This window comes from Pyxicephalus adspersus, chromosome 2 (genome assembly GCF_032062135.1).
Source record: "Pyxicephalus adspersus chromosome 2, UCB_Pads_2.0, whole genome shotgun sequence".
In the NCBI taxonomy this organism is placed as follows: domain Eukaryota; kingdom Metazoa; phylum Chordata; class Amphibia; order Anura; family Pyxicephalidae; genus Pyxicephalus; species Pyxicephalus adspersus.
Window position 1 is genome coordinate 86654869 of NC_092859.1, and position 17980 is coordinate 86672848.

Consider the following 17980-nt stretch of genomic DNA (forward strand, 5'->3'; position numbering starts at 1 on the left):
TACCGCCTGTGTTCTTCTTTCTATGTGATAACTCAGGCTTGAATGGGCGCTGATGACAAGGCTTACCTACTGGCTAAACTTTCATTGCCAACTTAATTGTTAAGGTGCATGAGAACACAAAGATATTTTATAGAGTAACATCATGTATTCTTTAAATATTCAATCACGTACAAGTGAAATCTAAAAAAACTGGGCTTATTTCTGGTACAATTGGATGATTGAAATGAACTTCTCTTTTATTTTGAAGTCAGCATTACCTTTTACCGCATAGGATTTAAATAATTAGGAAATTCTACATGCTTCATTTTCACAATCATTATGACACATAAAGTTAGGACTATTGGATGAGCAGTATGAAAATGAATATTTCTCACTTATTAAACACCAATTTATATTTTAAATCTATTGCAATGATGATCAATATCAAAAGGATTTCAAATAAATAAAGGGTTTTGAAATTGATTTAGGGATTCCACAAATGTCAGACTTTTTTATGTATTGAGACAGACACTTTTTTCCTTCTTTAGACCCTTTAAAAGCGGTGGAATCTTTGAAGAGTGCTATAAGACATATAATTTAAGATTTTGCAGGTGATTTCTCAAATTGCAGAGCACAGTTTTCAGGAACTTGAAAAGCCAAGGGCCTGTGTAAGTTATGCCCAAAGGGTCCCAAAGGGTTTCAACCCTATCAGTTTTACCACCAGTGAAGTTACCTCTTACTATACAGATGGGTCCTCCTTTTTGTTTTGGATTGCCAAAGTTCCCTTTAGATACAGGAATGTTTTAGTGCTGTGGTAAAAAGTTAACATTGTTGGAAATGTCAAAAAGGATGTAGCCATGGCATAAATGATAAGATGTAACATACGCCAAAGGTAAAATAAGCACTGCATTCAGCTCTCAGATTGCTTTCTTCTTAGGTTTGCAGGGTAGCAGCAAATGGAAGGGCTAGATTATACTATACTGCAGCAGCCATGATCAAACTTGCTGGCTTCTATTTGAATACTGGACTTCATTGATGTATATATATTTGGTTCAATGTAAATAGTGAGAGCTAGGGACACCTTATTTAACTATTTCAGCTATCACATGCCTAGTGTGCCTTCTGGACCTCTTAAAATGGCCTAGTAGCCAAAAATGTTTGCTGACCCCTGATTTGGATAATACAACTTTTTTTCTTTTTGGAACAGAAAAGGCTTTTTTTTGGTAATGTTGTTTTGCCATTTTTTGTTTTTGAATTCTCTGAAATCTATAGACAAAACAAAAAGAATAAAGTAGAAAATAATAAATTCTTTCCCCATTTCTCCATATTTTGCACTATTTTAGAGTGTTCATGTTACATAGCAGCAGTTACAGCCACTGTTGCAGTACAGAGCATGTTGTGGCTGTCATATTGACAGCTGGCATTTGCCGGCAATGGCTGTGAGGGAGCAGATTTCGGGGAAGAGACACATGATGTATGACAAAGTTAATGTTTAAACCAACTTACACCATACTGTATGCCTTAGATCCCAAGCTGGTTACAAATATAAATAAACAAGCATATCATTTAGGTAATCTGACAGCTATAAGTAAGATATCGTTCTTCCAAAAAATGCAATTCTTTTCATCCAAAATTGTGATTCCCTTGCAGCTTAGCCACTGAATCACTCCCAGCATGCCAATTGTCAATGAAATTTCAACAGCACAAGAATAAATCAATCACTGTGCGGACTCTGCCTGGTCCCCCTGTTAGTAGGCATCCAGCTGTAAACTGACAGCAATGCAGTATATTCCAACTGCCTGACAGCTCTACCCCCTGCTTCCAGAAAAGATTATTACATTAAATATTCAGGTTCTAGTTGTAAAATAATATATTTAAACATTTTAATGAAAAAAAACAAGATAAAAGGGAGATCTTTATATGTGCCTAGCATTATTACTTTGTATCTTGATTTGTAAAATTCTTCTATTTAATTTGATACTACAGAGTGTGACAGGTTGGTAGCAGTGTGTTATTAGCAAGGTTTCGGAGGCCCATTTTCACCTCTGGGAACACCATGATTTTCTCTAGAGCATGAAAATAAAATCCTACTAAATCTGTCGTGTAAATACGGTATATGCCTGTCCCTATGCCACGCCTAATACAGTGTCTGGTGCAGCAAAAGAAGAAAAAACAGAAAATGTTTTGTAAGGACTAAATAACCCCTTTTTTTATGGCTGTTGCCACCGACTCATGGTTTCAGCTTAGAAAGTGATTTTGTTGCTGTTCTACTTCTCAGTCCTGAGTTTGGTTTATCAAAGCACAATAGATAAACTTAATTTACTGCATCCACATGCGTTCCTCAGTGATTGATTATTGTAAGTAAAAACTGCAACCATCAAGTCACTTGTCTGGCTGTCTGTACTGCAGAACCATAAATTACACTGCTGCTAAATTTGCAGAACTTCTAACCCTGATGTGGAAAATACATCTCTGTTCTTGTGGTGCACCAACACTGCCTTAACCCTGCAAACATTGTGATATGAAATATAGTGACACACATCTATTTCTTGCCTATTCATTGTGGCTGTACAGTATACAGTGTATGTAAATCAAAATCAAGTTTTCAGTTTGATGGTTTGTACATATACTGTTTTCTTAACCAAATTATTAATTTGCAACTCCTTTTCAAAGTCTCTTTCCCGGGGATGCTGTTGCAGACTAACAACTGTAACCACTGCCATAGCAGCATTATTGGGATATCTGTTAGGCTGCCTATCGGATCTGTCGGAAGACAATAACGAGTCCAACAGGTAACTGGAAGACAGCAGATTGACCATGGTGGTAGTTCTTAGCGCTGAGCTATTGACATGTAACCTATCTATAATAGCAAGTTTAAATCTTAAGCTGTGTACACACGTGCAATATTTATCGTTGGAAATGAATGACTACCGACTGTTCGTCCGATAAAAAAAGTGCACAACGACGCCGATGAACGAGGATTGTTGCTGGAAAAGAATGACCGTCCTGGCGGATCTCATTGGGTGACGATCGTTCCCAATCTATTGTGTGTACGGTCGTTCAGTGATCGTGGATGGTTCTGCAGTACACTTTCTCCTTTAGATGTCACTTCCTGCATCATTCAAACGATCGTATCTAGCATGTGTACACTATTGGTGGATTATATTTGAAAGATCCTATCCTTACAGCATGTACAGAATTGTGCACAATACGATCAAAATAATCGTGCATAATTGTTAGTCCTTTGTTTTCTAACGACAATTATTGCAAGTGTGTACCTAGCTTTAGTACTAACTTGCTGGTCAGCTGGTTCTGATTGAAGTTGATTGTGACTCAGATTGCATCTACTTCAACATCAGATCAAAGAATCTGAGCAATTTGAGATTTGATCTAACATATGGCAGTGTACTATATCATAGGTATCAGTCTATCTGGCCGCCTGACTATGTAAGCTGTCATTGTACAGCATCTGAATTGGCGTAGACATACTCTGCCTGTCAATGAGAAATAAAGTACACTGTCATATATCAGCTTAGCAGCAGAAAAACGCAAACATTTATATATCATTGCAGAAAGTATGGCATATATGTATATAATGAGTTAATATGTTTTCCACCATGTGTACCAGTAAATTTAGATTTCCCAACTACTCTGATCATAGTGGATCTGATAGAAGTTTTCTGTTTTTTAGTTCTTCCAGTCTTTAAATCCTCAAGTTTAAGTGCATCAAACATGCATTATTATATAAAGCATCTGAAATGGATTACAAAGACTTTCCATTGAAAGCAGTCAGGCTGTAGTTCCAATGCAGCATGTAGTAAACTGAAGCAAAGCATCCAGGCATGTCCATTGAGAATGCATTGAGCGTGTTGTGTTCTACCACATTTCATTTTTTCGAGGCATTGGAGTCTTAAGCGTGTGAAGACCTGGCCTAAGGTTACACAGGAGTGGAAAGATCTGCTCCTATAAATAAAACAAGTCTAGGGAAATAGCTGATAAATGTGGCTGGAGAGGTTCAGCGGAGGAGGATGGGGAGCTAATCATACTTGGTACAATCTGCACAAGCAGTAAAGTAGGTGATCACTAATGGCAGCATACGTTGATGTGAGATCATTGATGGGTGCAATCAAAATTTATTTTAAGAATGGTTCAGATATATACATGTGAACAAGCACTGTGACAAACCCAGAAAAAAACACAACCAAAACAACTAACTAACTAATATGAAAACAATAGTACCAACAAACTCAGGTCAGGTAAATGGCAGGTAAGGATCAACAGGTCTTAGGACAAAAACAGGATCAGGGCCAGAGAGCACAGCAGGGAGCAAGCTTAATAATAGGACTCATGGAAGGGCGGAACCTTAAATAGGGAGCTTCCAGCAGTGTGCATAACAAGTTCTTCCTGAAGGTGGCCATCTGCTGGTGGCCAGTGGAAGTTTATGATATACCAGGTATTCAGCGCCACCAGCAGGAGAGGCAGATGATGGAAGAAACCATAACAATACTATACATGGACAATGTTTATAGAATCCTAGGATACCCAATGTCCACAACTGGTTAAACAGATATTAGTGTGAAAAAAACTGCTATGCTCACATTAGGTCTTATGATTATTAGATTTAGCAGGACCGGACCCACAAAATAGAGTGCCCCCTCGCCCCTCAATAACACAATTCCAGCATTTGTAGAATATCTATTTTGTTTCACATTGTAGGTAAGCAGTTTTGAATGTTGCCGATTCACACCTATTTATACAGAATAGATGCAGAAATACAAAGCTTTTCAAATGTTCTTCTTCTCTGAGAGCCCTCTTCACTGTAAATTATCACGGATGTGACCTTTCAGTTCCTCCTTTCTAAATCTCATATTAAAGAAGAAAAAGAGAGATGAGATTTATAATTTAATTACCATGGGGACAGGCACCACTAAATAGATGAATGTGATTCTATGGGAAGTATTTTCATCCAGATCATCCTGTATGTAATGGTTAGTTACATCTTATTAAGACAGATGTTTGTAAACAAACCATAAACTCTAAAATGACTTTTTATGCTGTAAATATACTCTGATGTAAACCCTAGCTGGATGGCATTTTGTTTGCTAAAGCGTTTGTATAATTAACAAATGCTATTCTACCTTTTTTCCTAAACCTTTTTGTATTTAGGTGCTGTAGATCTTCCATCCTCTTCCATCCTTTTTTAGTAATTTCCTGTCTGTATCTATTGACTACAGCGTCAGCTTCACATTATTGCTGGAGACTAAAGCTACATACACACGTCCAACAGTTCTCACCCGATAATCGGCTCAGAGCCGATATCAGAGGAGAATCTGGCGTGTGTACAGCGCTAGTCGTCCATTGTCTGAACTACCGTCCTGGCGGATCCACGGACTATGGATGACTAACGATCCTAAAGCTAGGGAAGGGGGAGAGCGCGCAGCGGGGTGCTGCTACATTGCTTCCCCTCTCCCCTCTGCATAGAGCAGAATGGTGCTGTATGTACAGCACTTGAGCACTTGTTCATGCATCATGCAATATTAGTCGTAGGAAAGGATCGTGAAAGATCCTTTCTAACGACTATTATTGCACGTGTGTATCCAGCTTAATAGTCGTAACACTACACAATACGTATCAGCAGGATTGTCAGGTATTTCTTTAATCAAAGCTGTAGTGTTACAAAAATGGAAAACTAATATTAAAATGACATTATCATAATTAAGCTTATATGAGACTTTAGTGCTTAGGTTTAGATCCACTTTGTCAACCTCTTAACCTCTTACCCAACCTAAAGCTTAAAAGGTGAAATAAAGTAAATCATTAAAGTGTATAAATAAGATTACAAGTAAAAGTTACTTTACTTTACTAAGATCAGTTATTTTATGTCAGAGGAGAACCTTAGATCCTAGGCATGTAGCTTATAGGGTCTTAACTTTTACCAATTCAACGTTAAGCCCAACCCACATAATCATACATGTTTCTCTAACTCATATGTCAAATGCCTGCCCCCCTGTGATCAGCAGAACTTTTTCTTTTTTTAATTAATAATGATCATAATAATAATAATAAGTTACTGGGAGTTAGGGCTTACAGCCAGAAAGGGGCAGACCTTAACATAGGATTGGAAAAACTTAAGGCTTGTTATCTAAAGTCCACCCCTTGCAATAAAAAAATGGATCTGAAGCATTATTAAAGTTACTTGGTGAATTCATTTTATTAATAATGTCAGTTTATTTACATTACAGGTTCACTTTACATTGATTTTATAGTTCACCCCATCACCCCTAAAATTGAACCTGTGTAGTAGCTACAGGGGCATCTTGACAGTGAAGTTTTACCATTTAGATATGGTGGTGGTAGTTATATATGGGAGCTGAGGTATTAAACTAAATTTGATCACAAAGTACAGATTCCGGCGATTCCTCAAGATATATTTCAAAATGAACAGCATTGACTATGTTGGGTTTGGAGATTGTGAACTGCTCTACATCATCCTCACAAGTCTTTATCTCCTGGTTGACCTAGCTATAGATCCTTCTTGAAAAATGATCATGCATTGATTGCTGAAAGCTTAATATATCTGTAATATACCTTTCAGTGACCTAATATGAATATATGAAATTAATTAAATAAATGAATATACAAGTAAACGCATAACCATGAACTGGATTGAATTACATGTCAATAAGCTTCATATTAAATGACATATCATGTTCCATCATAACCGGTGTACTATGTAATATATTTATGCCTGGGTCTTGTCAATAGAAAAACCAATATTCTTATCTGTATGTCCTGATTATGCTAGCATATTTATTTTACTGTCAAATGGGTTATTCAAATAAAAAAATATAATGTATATTAGCTTGCAATTGGGATGACGCATTGTCCCATCATCAGTCATTCCTTATGTTCCCCAGTGAAGTCGCATAAAGCTGCCTCACTACCTGTGAGTTTTTAAGTTATGGCCACAAATTTATTACGTTGAGTACTAAGCAGAACAAAAAACTTGTCTTAATATAAACAGTTTAATATTTGGTAAATCACAATCACTAGAAAGTTAGATTGTGAGCCCTTTCAGGGGCAGCTAGTGATAAAACTATGGACTTTGTACAGAGCTGCGTAATATGATGGCACTATATAAATAATATGTAATAATAATAATAAGTTGAAATGTTGCTGCACTTTACTATTTTGTCAGTACAGAATTACAGTCATTTATTGAACCAACTTGCTTTCTGCTTGCTCACATCTCCAAGTATTGATTATAAGAAACAAGTATTCTTCACTGTTAGTGAAGAAGGGAAATAATTGTCTTCTTCCCCAGTTTTTATTATTAACAAATAACAGTGATAAAACGTCATTTTACCAGTTCAGTGGTTTGTGTAGTTATATATTGCCTATTTCTAAGGGTTATTAATCTTAAATTTTAGACATTTAATAGGACATCTTTCAGAAGTGCATAAGATCCTTAGCCATTAGACAGCACAGAGCAATAGAATAAAAAATGGACCTGCACTTTGTTTTTGCATCACAACACATAGCATGTGCGAGTCCATTGTCACTTTTGTATTTGTGTGTTAGGGTGCCATTCAAACTGAATCGCACTGCACAGAATGCCATGTTGCAGTTACATCATAAAATCTCCTATACTATATATACAATATATCATTTCTTATAAAATGTTAAATTTTAATATAATTGACTTGAGTGGCAGTAAAAGCTAATAGGGGAGGTAATGACTGTCATTTTCCTTGCATTGATAACTACATATGTTTATAATTAGATGTCTGTGCCTCTGTAATTATGACCTTTTTGTAAGTTCAGCGTCATTACCATGCATCAATAAGTCATGATGTTAAATAATATATCTATCAGTGTCTAGGCACGGCATACACCAAGGCATATATACTAAATAATGGCAGAAATATTACCAGTCACGAACTTCCATACAAAGATTAATAATAAAGATTGAACTTTTCTGAGTTTTCTTAGAATTGTATGTTATTCAGACACTGCTTTAAATGTGTTTCTGACTGATAACTTTTTTCTCCAGTAGCTTTGCATGATATGCTCACCTCACAGCATGAAAATCAGTAAATTATCTGTTGCCACAGTTACACCATTCACTTCTGTAGACAATGTATTATTCTCTATATCTAATTAGTAAAGAAGACAAAACAGCTTCCCTCATCTGTTGCCTGATTTTCATTATTTTATAAAGGAGTTTTTCCTGTAGTCCTCATTTAACATCAGCTGCTGCCATGTTAAGGGTCTACAAAGCATTTATCTTTATACTCTTTTATTATTATGGCAGAGAAAAGTGCAATGGTCATATAAAAGTGTTATAACTAAGAGAGATTACCTAATGTTTAGCTTAGGAAATAAATTCTGACTGCTTGCTGTCTGGCAGTTCTCGTTAATATCATTTTTTTTTTTTGTGTCTTATCGATTGAGCCCCTACAAATGGAGCGGTGGGTGCTGCACAAAAGCCCCATAAGTTTGCCTATATCTTTGTCTTCACTTCAGTGTATATACCAACTCTTCTACAAGTCCATATTACAATTCTAAGTTGTATAAACACCCACATTGAATCACTTGTTTTTTCTTGCATCAATTATTATATTTATAGACATTACTAGTGGATGGAGCTTGTTAACATCAATGGGTATCATGGCTTTAGCTGTGTCTAAGTGGGTCATCTACTGGGACAGACTGGCTAGCCTGCTGCCTTCTTGTCCTGGCCCTGAGCCCCAATGTCCTTCCACCTCTTCCCATTTTTAGGTTAACCTGCTTTAGAAATAAAGGGAAATTAATAGTAATTAAGGGTGGGGGTTGTATCTGATGGCTACTGGCCTTGATCAGCACAAGAGGAATTGTGTGTGTGTGTTTGTGGCATAACAAAGAGATGGTGGTTAGGCATTTTTATTATTTTATCTGATAAAAAGTTATTACTTATTTTTCTACATTTATGATTTTTCAATCTTGTTCATATTTTCACTACTAAAACGTTTCACTTATATTTTAGATTACTATGATAAACTTGTCCATAAACTATAGCATCCATACTGTGTGAAGTCATTGAAGTGTGTCTGCAGACCATGAGTACCTTGGCTATACTTTTATAGCTGATTTTATTACCGACTGATTTATTCCAACTGATAATTTCCTTATAGATAAAAACACTAAAGAAAATCTATTTACAGGAATACTGGTAATGGATTTTTCTTGACTAGAAAGCACAAGGCGATTATATTGTAGTATTTAATTATAGTGGTTGACGTCAGATAAACAGAACTGCTAACATATTACATTATTGGCATTTTTTTCTGCTATTCATGTGCAACTGCTTTTTATTGGAAAAGAGCATTTTTATGTTTTTAATATTAGAATGTCTGTGTAATATTGTGTCCAGAACACTAAAATGATTTGCAAATTCTCCTAAAAAAAATATTTTAATAAGCAACTCCCCCATACCCCCCAATATCAGTGACTAATCAATCGTTAGGTATTAATTTAATAAATTATCCTTATCTTTATGTTTTTAAAGGTTAAAAGTACAAATGCTTTACTGTACCTAATTGAAGTTTTCCAGTAGACCACTGGTTATCTTTTAAAGTTGTTTCCATTGTTGATAGAATAAAAAAAAAAACTACACAAAAATAAATCTGTCCCATGCACAGAAGCCCCACTGATCTTTGCTTCTTTACTGCCTTAAATAGAGTGTCAGATGGCTAGTCCTATACTTTAAGATTGGACACGTGGGGGCCAACGGAAGGTGCATAGCGGTACCAGGGACCTGACACTCCTAGAAGAACTGAATGCAGAAGATGGGGAGGGCACTTCTTATATATGTTTTCTTTTTTTTTAGATAGAGGGTTCCTTTAAAGCTTTGGAACTGCTCTTATGTTTCTTACCTGTCAAGAAACATTTTTAATGATGGAACACTAGCTTTGTTGTATAAGTGCATCTTTGCTTGACTGTTCCTGTTGATGATAATTAGGCTGTACAATGCTGGCCAATATGCACATTATCCACTTAGTTGTAAGTACAATACTTTTTTTCCCAGTCACCAGATAGTCCTAGAAATCTGCTAGCATTTTAAATGCATAGGCATTCAGCAACCACACACAGAGGGACAGATTCACACCTATAGCATTTACTTTTTGAATTCATAGGCAGGAAAGCTCAAGGATATGAGATGGAACCCCTTGGTGACAGACTTGATGAGCACCTGCCTAATTTTTAACAGTATGAAATAAATACAGTATATACAGTATGCATATATCAAGGCTTCTGCTTTTTATAAATGTTTTATACAGGTATACACTATATATTAAGTAGATCATATTGAATTCTGTGTATGCTTAACATTTCAAAATGTTCTGTTTCAAATATAGTTTGTAACTATAATTGTTCCCAAAGGTTTGGATCCCTGTTAGGATTTTACTGCTGTCTGTGTCCCTTTAGACAGGGTTCTGTGCATATCCTGTCCAGTTCACTGGTGTCAGGCAAAACAAGAATTGAGTTAAATCTCTTTAATTGGCATGCAGACAGACAACAATCTCTCCTCAATGGGAACACATTCAGCAATAGAAAGTGTACAGTGGTGCAAAGTCATCCCTCTGCCTGCCCATTCTATCCAAACTATATATATATATCATTTATGAATGGGGTTGCAAACTGCTGCAGTTATAAAATGTGGGGACCTTGAGGTTTGTAAATGCTAATTTGGATAGCTAATTTGGAACATAATCTTTATATGTTTTTAAGTTGGAAATTTGACAACAATTTCACAACAGGTCTTTTTCTTAAAATTATGAGTAAGGTTGCATACCGACATTAAATTACTCACGCACAAAGCAAATATCTGTGTACAGAGGACCCCCGACATCGTCCATTGATCCGTTGATCCATTCTGGTGATGACTGATTAGGACTGACTGATGTCAATTAAAGAGATCATAGCGGGGTACCACTGGCTATTCCTTCCCCATCCCTTCTCTAAAGAACAGAACGGCTATGTGTGTCCAGAACCTGTTCATTCATCTGTCACTGGAATGATCAAGAAAGATCATTTCCAGTGACCATTATACCATGTGTGTACATGAAAACTGGAGTTAAGCTTAATCTTGAGTGGCTACTATAGACATGTTGTAGTAATTAGCTTAAAACGTAACTCAGATCAAAGGTTTCGGATCATAACAACTATTTGACAACACAAACTGATTAGATTTAGCATTGTTTTTAGGGGCTTGTCATATACTATTACTACTAGAGGAGGAGATGGTCTCTTCCTCTGGATTATCTGTAGAACTCCATGGTCCTTGTTTTAGATAAACACATGCTTGTTTCGGGTCAGTGAACCACAAGTAGTGAAGCAAGGAAAAGATGACAGTCCTAAAGCATACAGCTGCAAAATCAGGTCACAAATAGCGTCTCCTGTATTCCTAATCTGACAGGTTCCTTTTAAGGATGACTGCGCTTTTGGAAGGCTCTTACTTTCACATCCCTTGATTCTTATTCTACTTCCATTAAATGATAAATAGATCACATTTACCACAAACATGTTCATAATGTATATACAATGTCAAAATGTATTAACCATATACAGTAAAGCTTATATTGGAAATATATATATAATTCTTTAATTCTGTGTGACAGAATTTTGAGAAACAATGTGGTTAATGTTATGTTAGTGGCTATGGTTGAGCACCTGACCATCAAGCATTTAGGGATGAAGTTGAGTATTATATAGTAAATCCTATGATGTAATGATGGCCTGGTCCAGTGCAGAATATTTGATATTTTATTTGTTTTGGGAGAGAAGGTAGAACATATGCTAATGTCATATTAAAATACCTGCTATCGGTCATTTGACTAACGTGAAAATGTGATCACTGAACTTTCAAATCATTTAACTGTTGTAGTACATTCCTAGATTTATGGGTAATATTTTTTCTATAAATACAGACAGAGATACATCAATCAAGTTGTCCTTTGTATCAGCTTTATAGGAAAAAGGCAGCCAAAAAGTAGTCAAAGACATAATTGAATGGTTGAATGTCCATGCAAATCTAATGATCTCTTCTGGGACAATTTCATCCTTGAATAAAAGGTTTCCAGTCCCATTAGCTTCCCTGTTTAGGGCGATGGAAGAGGGAAGGGTAGGTATGTACAATTTTGGTTGTAGACACATCTATTAAAAAGTAAAAAAGTTGGTAATTGAAACTTTTCAGTCTTTAATAGAGAAAATGGTAGATAAATATCACATGTAATTGTTGGGTTACAAATTTACCTTGGTAATCTTTCTACAAAGTCCATTTTGTAACCTTATAAATGTAGTAGGTTGCAATAAAAAGTTTTCAAATGGCTAAAAAATAGTTGGAAAATAGGGATCATAGTCAAATCTGATCAAAGATATCCCTGTCTTTAAAAATAATCAATAGTATTACAGGGAAGAATGCACAAATAAAACATGTTTATACAAAAGGCAAATGTCAGTCATTTCACAGCTATCCCTATGAATAGAGGAACTGTGAATTTTTTATTTTGTCCTGTTTAGACTGTTAGTAATCAGCACTGCAGCTTAGGTGTCAGGCCAATACAGTCATAAGATTTCAAATAATAAACTAGGGATCACCTGAAATTGCATGCCTGCTGGGGAAAATGCTGCCATCTTTTTCTTCTAATTATGTGACATTATATATGTTCAAATAACAAAACATAAGAGTGGATGGCAAACCTTCATTTTCTAGCCGGCACCTAATCTACAAAGCTCAGGGTTTTTATATACAAACTTGTATACCCTCACCTTTACAGTTCTAGGACCCAGAATGCAATGCTTAGATAGCATGGCCTATGCTAGAAGATCCCTTGGATGGCTCATACAATGGGTAATTACATATAGATAAAAGTCTCTAAAAATCACACTGGTACATTTCAGGATTTAACAGCTTTATTTAAATTTTTTTCTAAGGTTTTCGAAGGGTAAAACTCATCAGCATAATTATTGGAAGCTGTTGTCTATATGTGAAATAAAATATATATTTAAGGGAATTGCAGTGTGCTGGTTTGCTACCTATTGTTTGTATTCTAGCTGGGGTTTACTGTGCCCAGAGGATCTCAAATTCTCCTTTCCTTTAGGGGCAGAACTGGTATTGCATTCATATAGTTTTATTGGTGGGCCCCTTAAACTGGTAAGGTTGAGACATGCTTTTTGGTTGTTGTTGTTAAAGCAGCTCTGGCTAGTGTAATATAGAGTGTAGAATGTATGTAAGCTAAATATGGTTGGAACTTAAAGATGTCCTTGTGGCTATTGATGACAATTATGCACTAGATTAGATTAGATAATCTCCCAATTTGATCCGATTGAAATCATGAATTCATTTAATGGAATTAAATGTAAGGGTCTGAACGTATGTATCCAAAATAATATGATTCTCAAAATATAAGGATATGTGTTTTGTGATGTAATAAAAGTGTTATCCTGGGTAGTACTAATAGAGGTTAAGGAGGGCAGTTTTTTTACAACTAAGGATGTCCACAAAAAGTGTAACTAAACGATATTATACTCTCCTATCCTTGTTCTGTCCCAGGGCACTTCTATCCTCTTTCTTCTTTTCCTCCTAGTTGCAATCTTTAGCCATCTTGATAGAATGAGATTGGCCAGGCCAGCGTAGGAGTTCATTCATTCCAATACTGAGCTGTTCACTCAGAGACCAATCAGACCGATAATGCTTAATGCAGAGGGGACGTCACTTGTTCCTTTCTGCAATAAATCCCTGGCTGCTCACAAATTTTTAAAGTGGAACTTTAGATCTGCTTTAAAGGTAAATAATAGTGGTTTTATATATATTTTAGGGCAAAAAAACTATTTTCAGGTAAATTTTGCAATCTTTTATCCAGTTCCCAGGTTTGTGGGTTGAATTTAAGATGGAGGGAACTGAATGACTCAGCACAGAAAATTGTCCCTGCCTGAAAGGAGTTTATCAGTGTTCTGACTTTTTATGAAACTTATGGTGCTCTGTGAATCCTTTGTCATTTTATATATATATATATATATATATATATATAAAAGATTGTAATCATTTATCTAGTCCTTTTTATTTATCTTTTAGACCTGTTTCTAAAGTCTTGTGTTCCTAATTACTGTCTTTCAGGCCTGAAGATGTGCTGCTGAAAAGGTCCCATGATGCAAATGTCCTCCTGCATTGCTTCCTATGGCCACTAGTAACTTTCTTGGTGGGTGTGCTGATCGTGGTTCTCACCATATGTGCGAGAAGTCTGGCGGTTAAAGCAGAAGCTATACAGAAAAGAAAAATTTCATAGACTGAAAGAAAACAAAAAATGGAAGCTTCAGTCCAAACCAAAACCCTGTATACCTATAGTCCTTATGTTGCCTCTTCATCACTATTTTTCTGAACTTAATATTTGAGGAGAAAAGCTAAAGGCAGGATATTTATTCAGACTTCTTCTAGACTGCTGTTTCCTGTGGGATGAATGCCCAGAAAGGCTCATAACAGATGCAGATATACAAGGAGTAATGACTCATATTTGGCCAAGTGTAAAGTGAAGCAGGCTGAAACTTTCATTTCACCTTTGCGATAAAATATTTTTTATTTGGTATGTAAAGTCTCAGTCAGAAGATTTTGGTTTATTTTGTATCATGTAATTCTCAAATATTAAAGTGTGCTTTTTTATGTCCTAGCTCTGTTTTTTTTTATTTTTTTTCTCATTTTTTTAATTGAATTTAAAGGTCTAAACTCTCTAAAGCATTCCATAGATTACCTATCACTATTTTTTTTTTTTTTTTTTTTACTGTATACAGAACTCCTCCAATGTTCTAAAAATATTGTATAAATAGTAAAAAAAACAATCACCTTTGTACTCCACAACTCTTGATCTACTTTAATAGTTCTGCTGGAGCCAACCTTGCTTCTACTTGATGTGGTAAAATCTGTATAAATGAAAACCTTGCTACGTTATCCTTTTAACACCTTTCTGGCTACTGCTGTAACAAAATACCACCCAAGGATATATCTAGTAAGTTAAAGAAAAAACATATGATGCCCAAAAACAATAACACAAAACCGCATCTCATCCACCTACAATTTTACATCATCCAATTGTAGCATTCACATAACATAAAATAAATAAACATTACCTGTGTATTCCACAAAAACTATAAATAAATATAAAATTTTAGGATATGAAATTTGATGTTGATCTTTTTCATACTTTTCAACAAGAAATTATCAATACAACCTTTGTGAGTACTCCCATATCATGGATTACAATGACCTATTGGACCTAAGATGTTAGATTGAAGCACATGTAGCTTGGAGAGAGCTGAACTCGGGAATGTTTAAACCTGGTCTTTAGAAAGGTGGATTGTAGATGATTCTCAATTTAGAAAATTCACGTACTAAACATGACAGTTGCCAGTAGTCAACAATGCTACTTTTTCGTTTATGTATGCTATTGTATGTTGTTATTTTTTTAGCAGTTATCCTAATAGCTAATGCATTTGGTTAAATAAATATATATGTACATATTTAAATGTAGAATAATTTATATTAGAAACATGTGAGTTTGGCAACCAGTTTTATATTTTCAGATCAAACAAACAGTACTATAGGCACACTGGAGCTACAATACTTTGGGATCCTGGAGTGTAGCTCAGTTTAGGGGGAAAAATTAGTACACATTAATGGTTATTCAATGTTTTTTGAGTGGAAAAGCCTTATCAAATGAACAGAAGCTTTTCTCCACCCTAAGGAACAACAGGGCAGTGTTTGTGGTAACCCTCTATTCAAATATTTATGGAAGAATACTGCTATGGCAGGACTGGTTAAACAAACATAATTTAACAAACTTTTTACATGAAAGAAGAATAAAAATCAGAATCTACTGGAAACAGATGGCCAGACTAATTCCTTGAGACGCCTACATACATGATATATATTCTGCTGTTATTGTGCTTTAATGAGATTTCTGTTCAGCATAGCCAGCCTCTTAAAATATTTACTTTTAATAGTTCACTTTGTTCTTGATCTTTCTTTATTGGTTTTAGATTTTACCTACATGTGTATCCTTAACCCTTTGCCAAAAGGGTTTTAACATTGACTCCTGGTAATCCTGGACTGAATTTTTTTTTTCTAATTTACCTAATTTTCTAATTTTAATTCTAATTTATATAGGGAAATGTGCTGTACCTCCCTCAAGAGAAGTAATGTGAATTGGAGCTGCTGTATAAGTAAGTCCATCTATGTCAGGGTATTAGTCTGCTGCAGTTATATTAGTCTTTAAGTATAAAAAGGGCGATCATGAATACAGGTTTTTATTTTTTTGTACTAACTCCCTCAAATCAAACAATATCCACGTGCATAAGGATGTATAGTTTTAAACAATAGATCTCAAGTCCCAATGTTTAAGTATCCTAAATAGCATCAATATGAAAAACTTACTCTGGTGTTCGAAGTTCTGATGGCCCCGCGAAATTTCGGCAAAATTTTACAAAACCATAGGAAATCACTATAGGAGGATTATCACGGCTGCATTTATAAATACAGCCATGGGAATCCTTGGCAAGCCCTCATTCTAACCTGTAGTGCTCGGGGATCTCGCACTGAAAGGTTAATAAACACAGTCCTAAAAAGCGGGGAAGGGGGGGGGTCTTAATTTTTTTTTTATTGAAAATTCGATCTTTATAGGCAAATTTCTAATGGCAATTCTCGCTTAAAATTCGGTAAGCGAGAACGGCCGAATTCGCCGTGAGATTGAGTTTTAAATTCTCGCTCATCCCTATTCATAGTTTAGTTATATTCGGTTTAGGCCCATTTTTCCATATAGTTTACAACGAGAAAAAACACCACATCCCAATTATAATATTGAGAGTCAAACAACACTTAGGAGAGTGTGGCTTTAAAGGTGCAGATAGTTATCGACAAGGAATTAAAATTTTAAAACCTAATTTTTTAGTTTATTAGAATTTTCCTGATAAAACATTTATAGAATAAAATTTAACATATTTTGCAATGTATAACAAATATTTCCTATTGACATAATTTAATTTGACATTTGAATAGACAAGCCAATAATCGCTCTAATATATTAAAGGGGGCGTCACCAGGGACACCCCTTTTGATCTCAAAGTGTTTCATAGAATTAATCTTCTTATTCAGGAGAATTAGAACAACACAAATATAAAACAACTGCCTAGTATCAAAGAAATGTCAACAAGCACATGGCTAACGGATCCCTGATTTATGAAATGCTGCAGAGAAGGACGTATTGATGCTTCAGCAACCCTAGACTGTGAAGCAGAGTTTTTTGCCCAGACCATACAAAGCCTTGGGAAGTTCAAAACAGCCTCGTTAGCAAGTAAGGTAAATTGAGGATATGAAGGTTAGACCAAAACAGTTAGCGTGGCATCAATATTTCAGTACGCCGCAGTCATCCGGAAGGAATATTGGTATTTACTTTGGATTGGATATATTGGATTGATTTTGGTAATTGTAATGTTTGCACATGAATGACATGTTATTGACAATGGACTGTTTTGGGAGAATAGTAATCACAACTAATTTAAAAGACAATGCAACGTTATCTATATTGCCGTAATTTATGTAAGTTAATAATGAATGTAAACTAGGTCTAAACCATATCATTATAGTTTCAAAAAATTTGACATGTTCATGTCATTTCAAATATTGGTTTACATTTTTAAAATCTCCAGGCAGTCAGTTAAATATACATTTGAAATAGGCTTGAATTGGCCAATACAGCACAGCTAGAATGGTGCCATCACATCCCCTAATAAACCATACAGTGGTATCATATCTCAGCCTGTAGTCTGCTAATTGGCAATACCCTGATAGGGCATGAACTCCAATCACTCTGCTCTCTCCTGACAGTGTGTTCTATGCCTGCCCATGTTTATGCCGGATTAGCTCCTAGCGTCTGTGTGCTGCTGTACAAAAAAAGACAGCGGTTCATATCAA

General features: G+C 35.5%; 1 protein-coding gene across 1 annotated transcript in view; it reads left to right on the plus strand.

Annotated features, from left to right (window-relative positions):
* Positions 1 to 14684, plus strand: part of KCNMB4 (potassium calcium-activated channel subfamily M regulatory beta subunit 4) — a 40558-nt gene extending 25874 nt beyond the window's left edge. Inside the window, exon 3 of the mRNA XM_072398731.1 lies at positions 14138 to 14684. Coding sequence (XP_072254832.1) covers positions 14138 to 14306 — 169 coding nt within the window. The 3' untranslated portion in view covers positions 14307 to 14684. The remainder of the gene's footprint in view (positions 1 to 14137) is intronic.
* The last annotated feature ends 3296 nt before the right edge of the window (positions 14685 to 17980 follow it).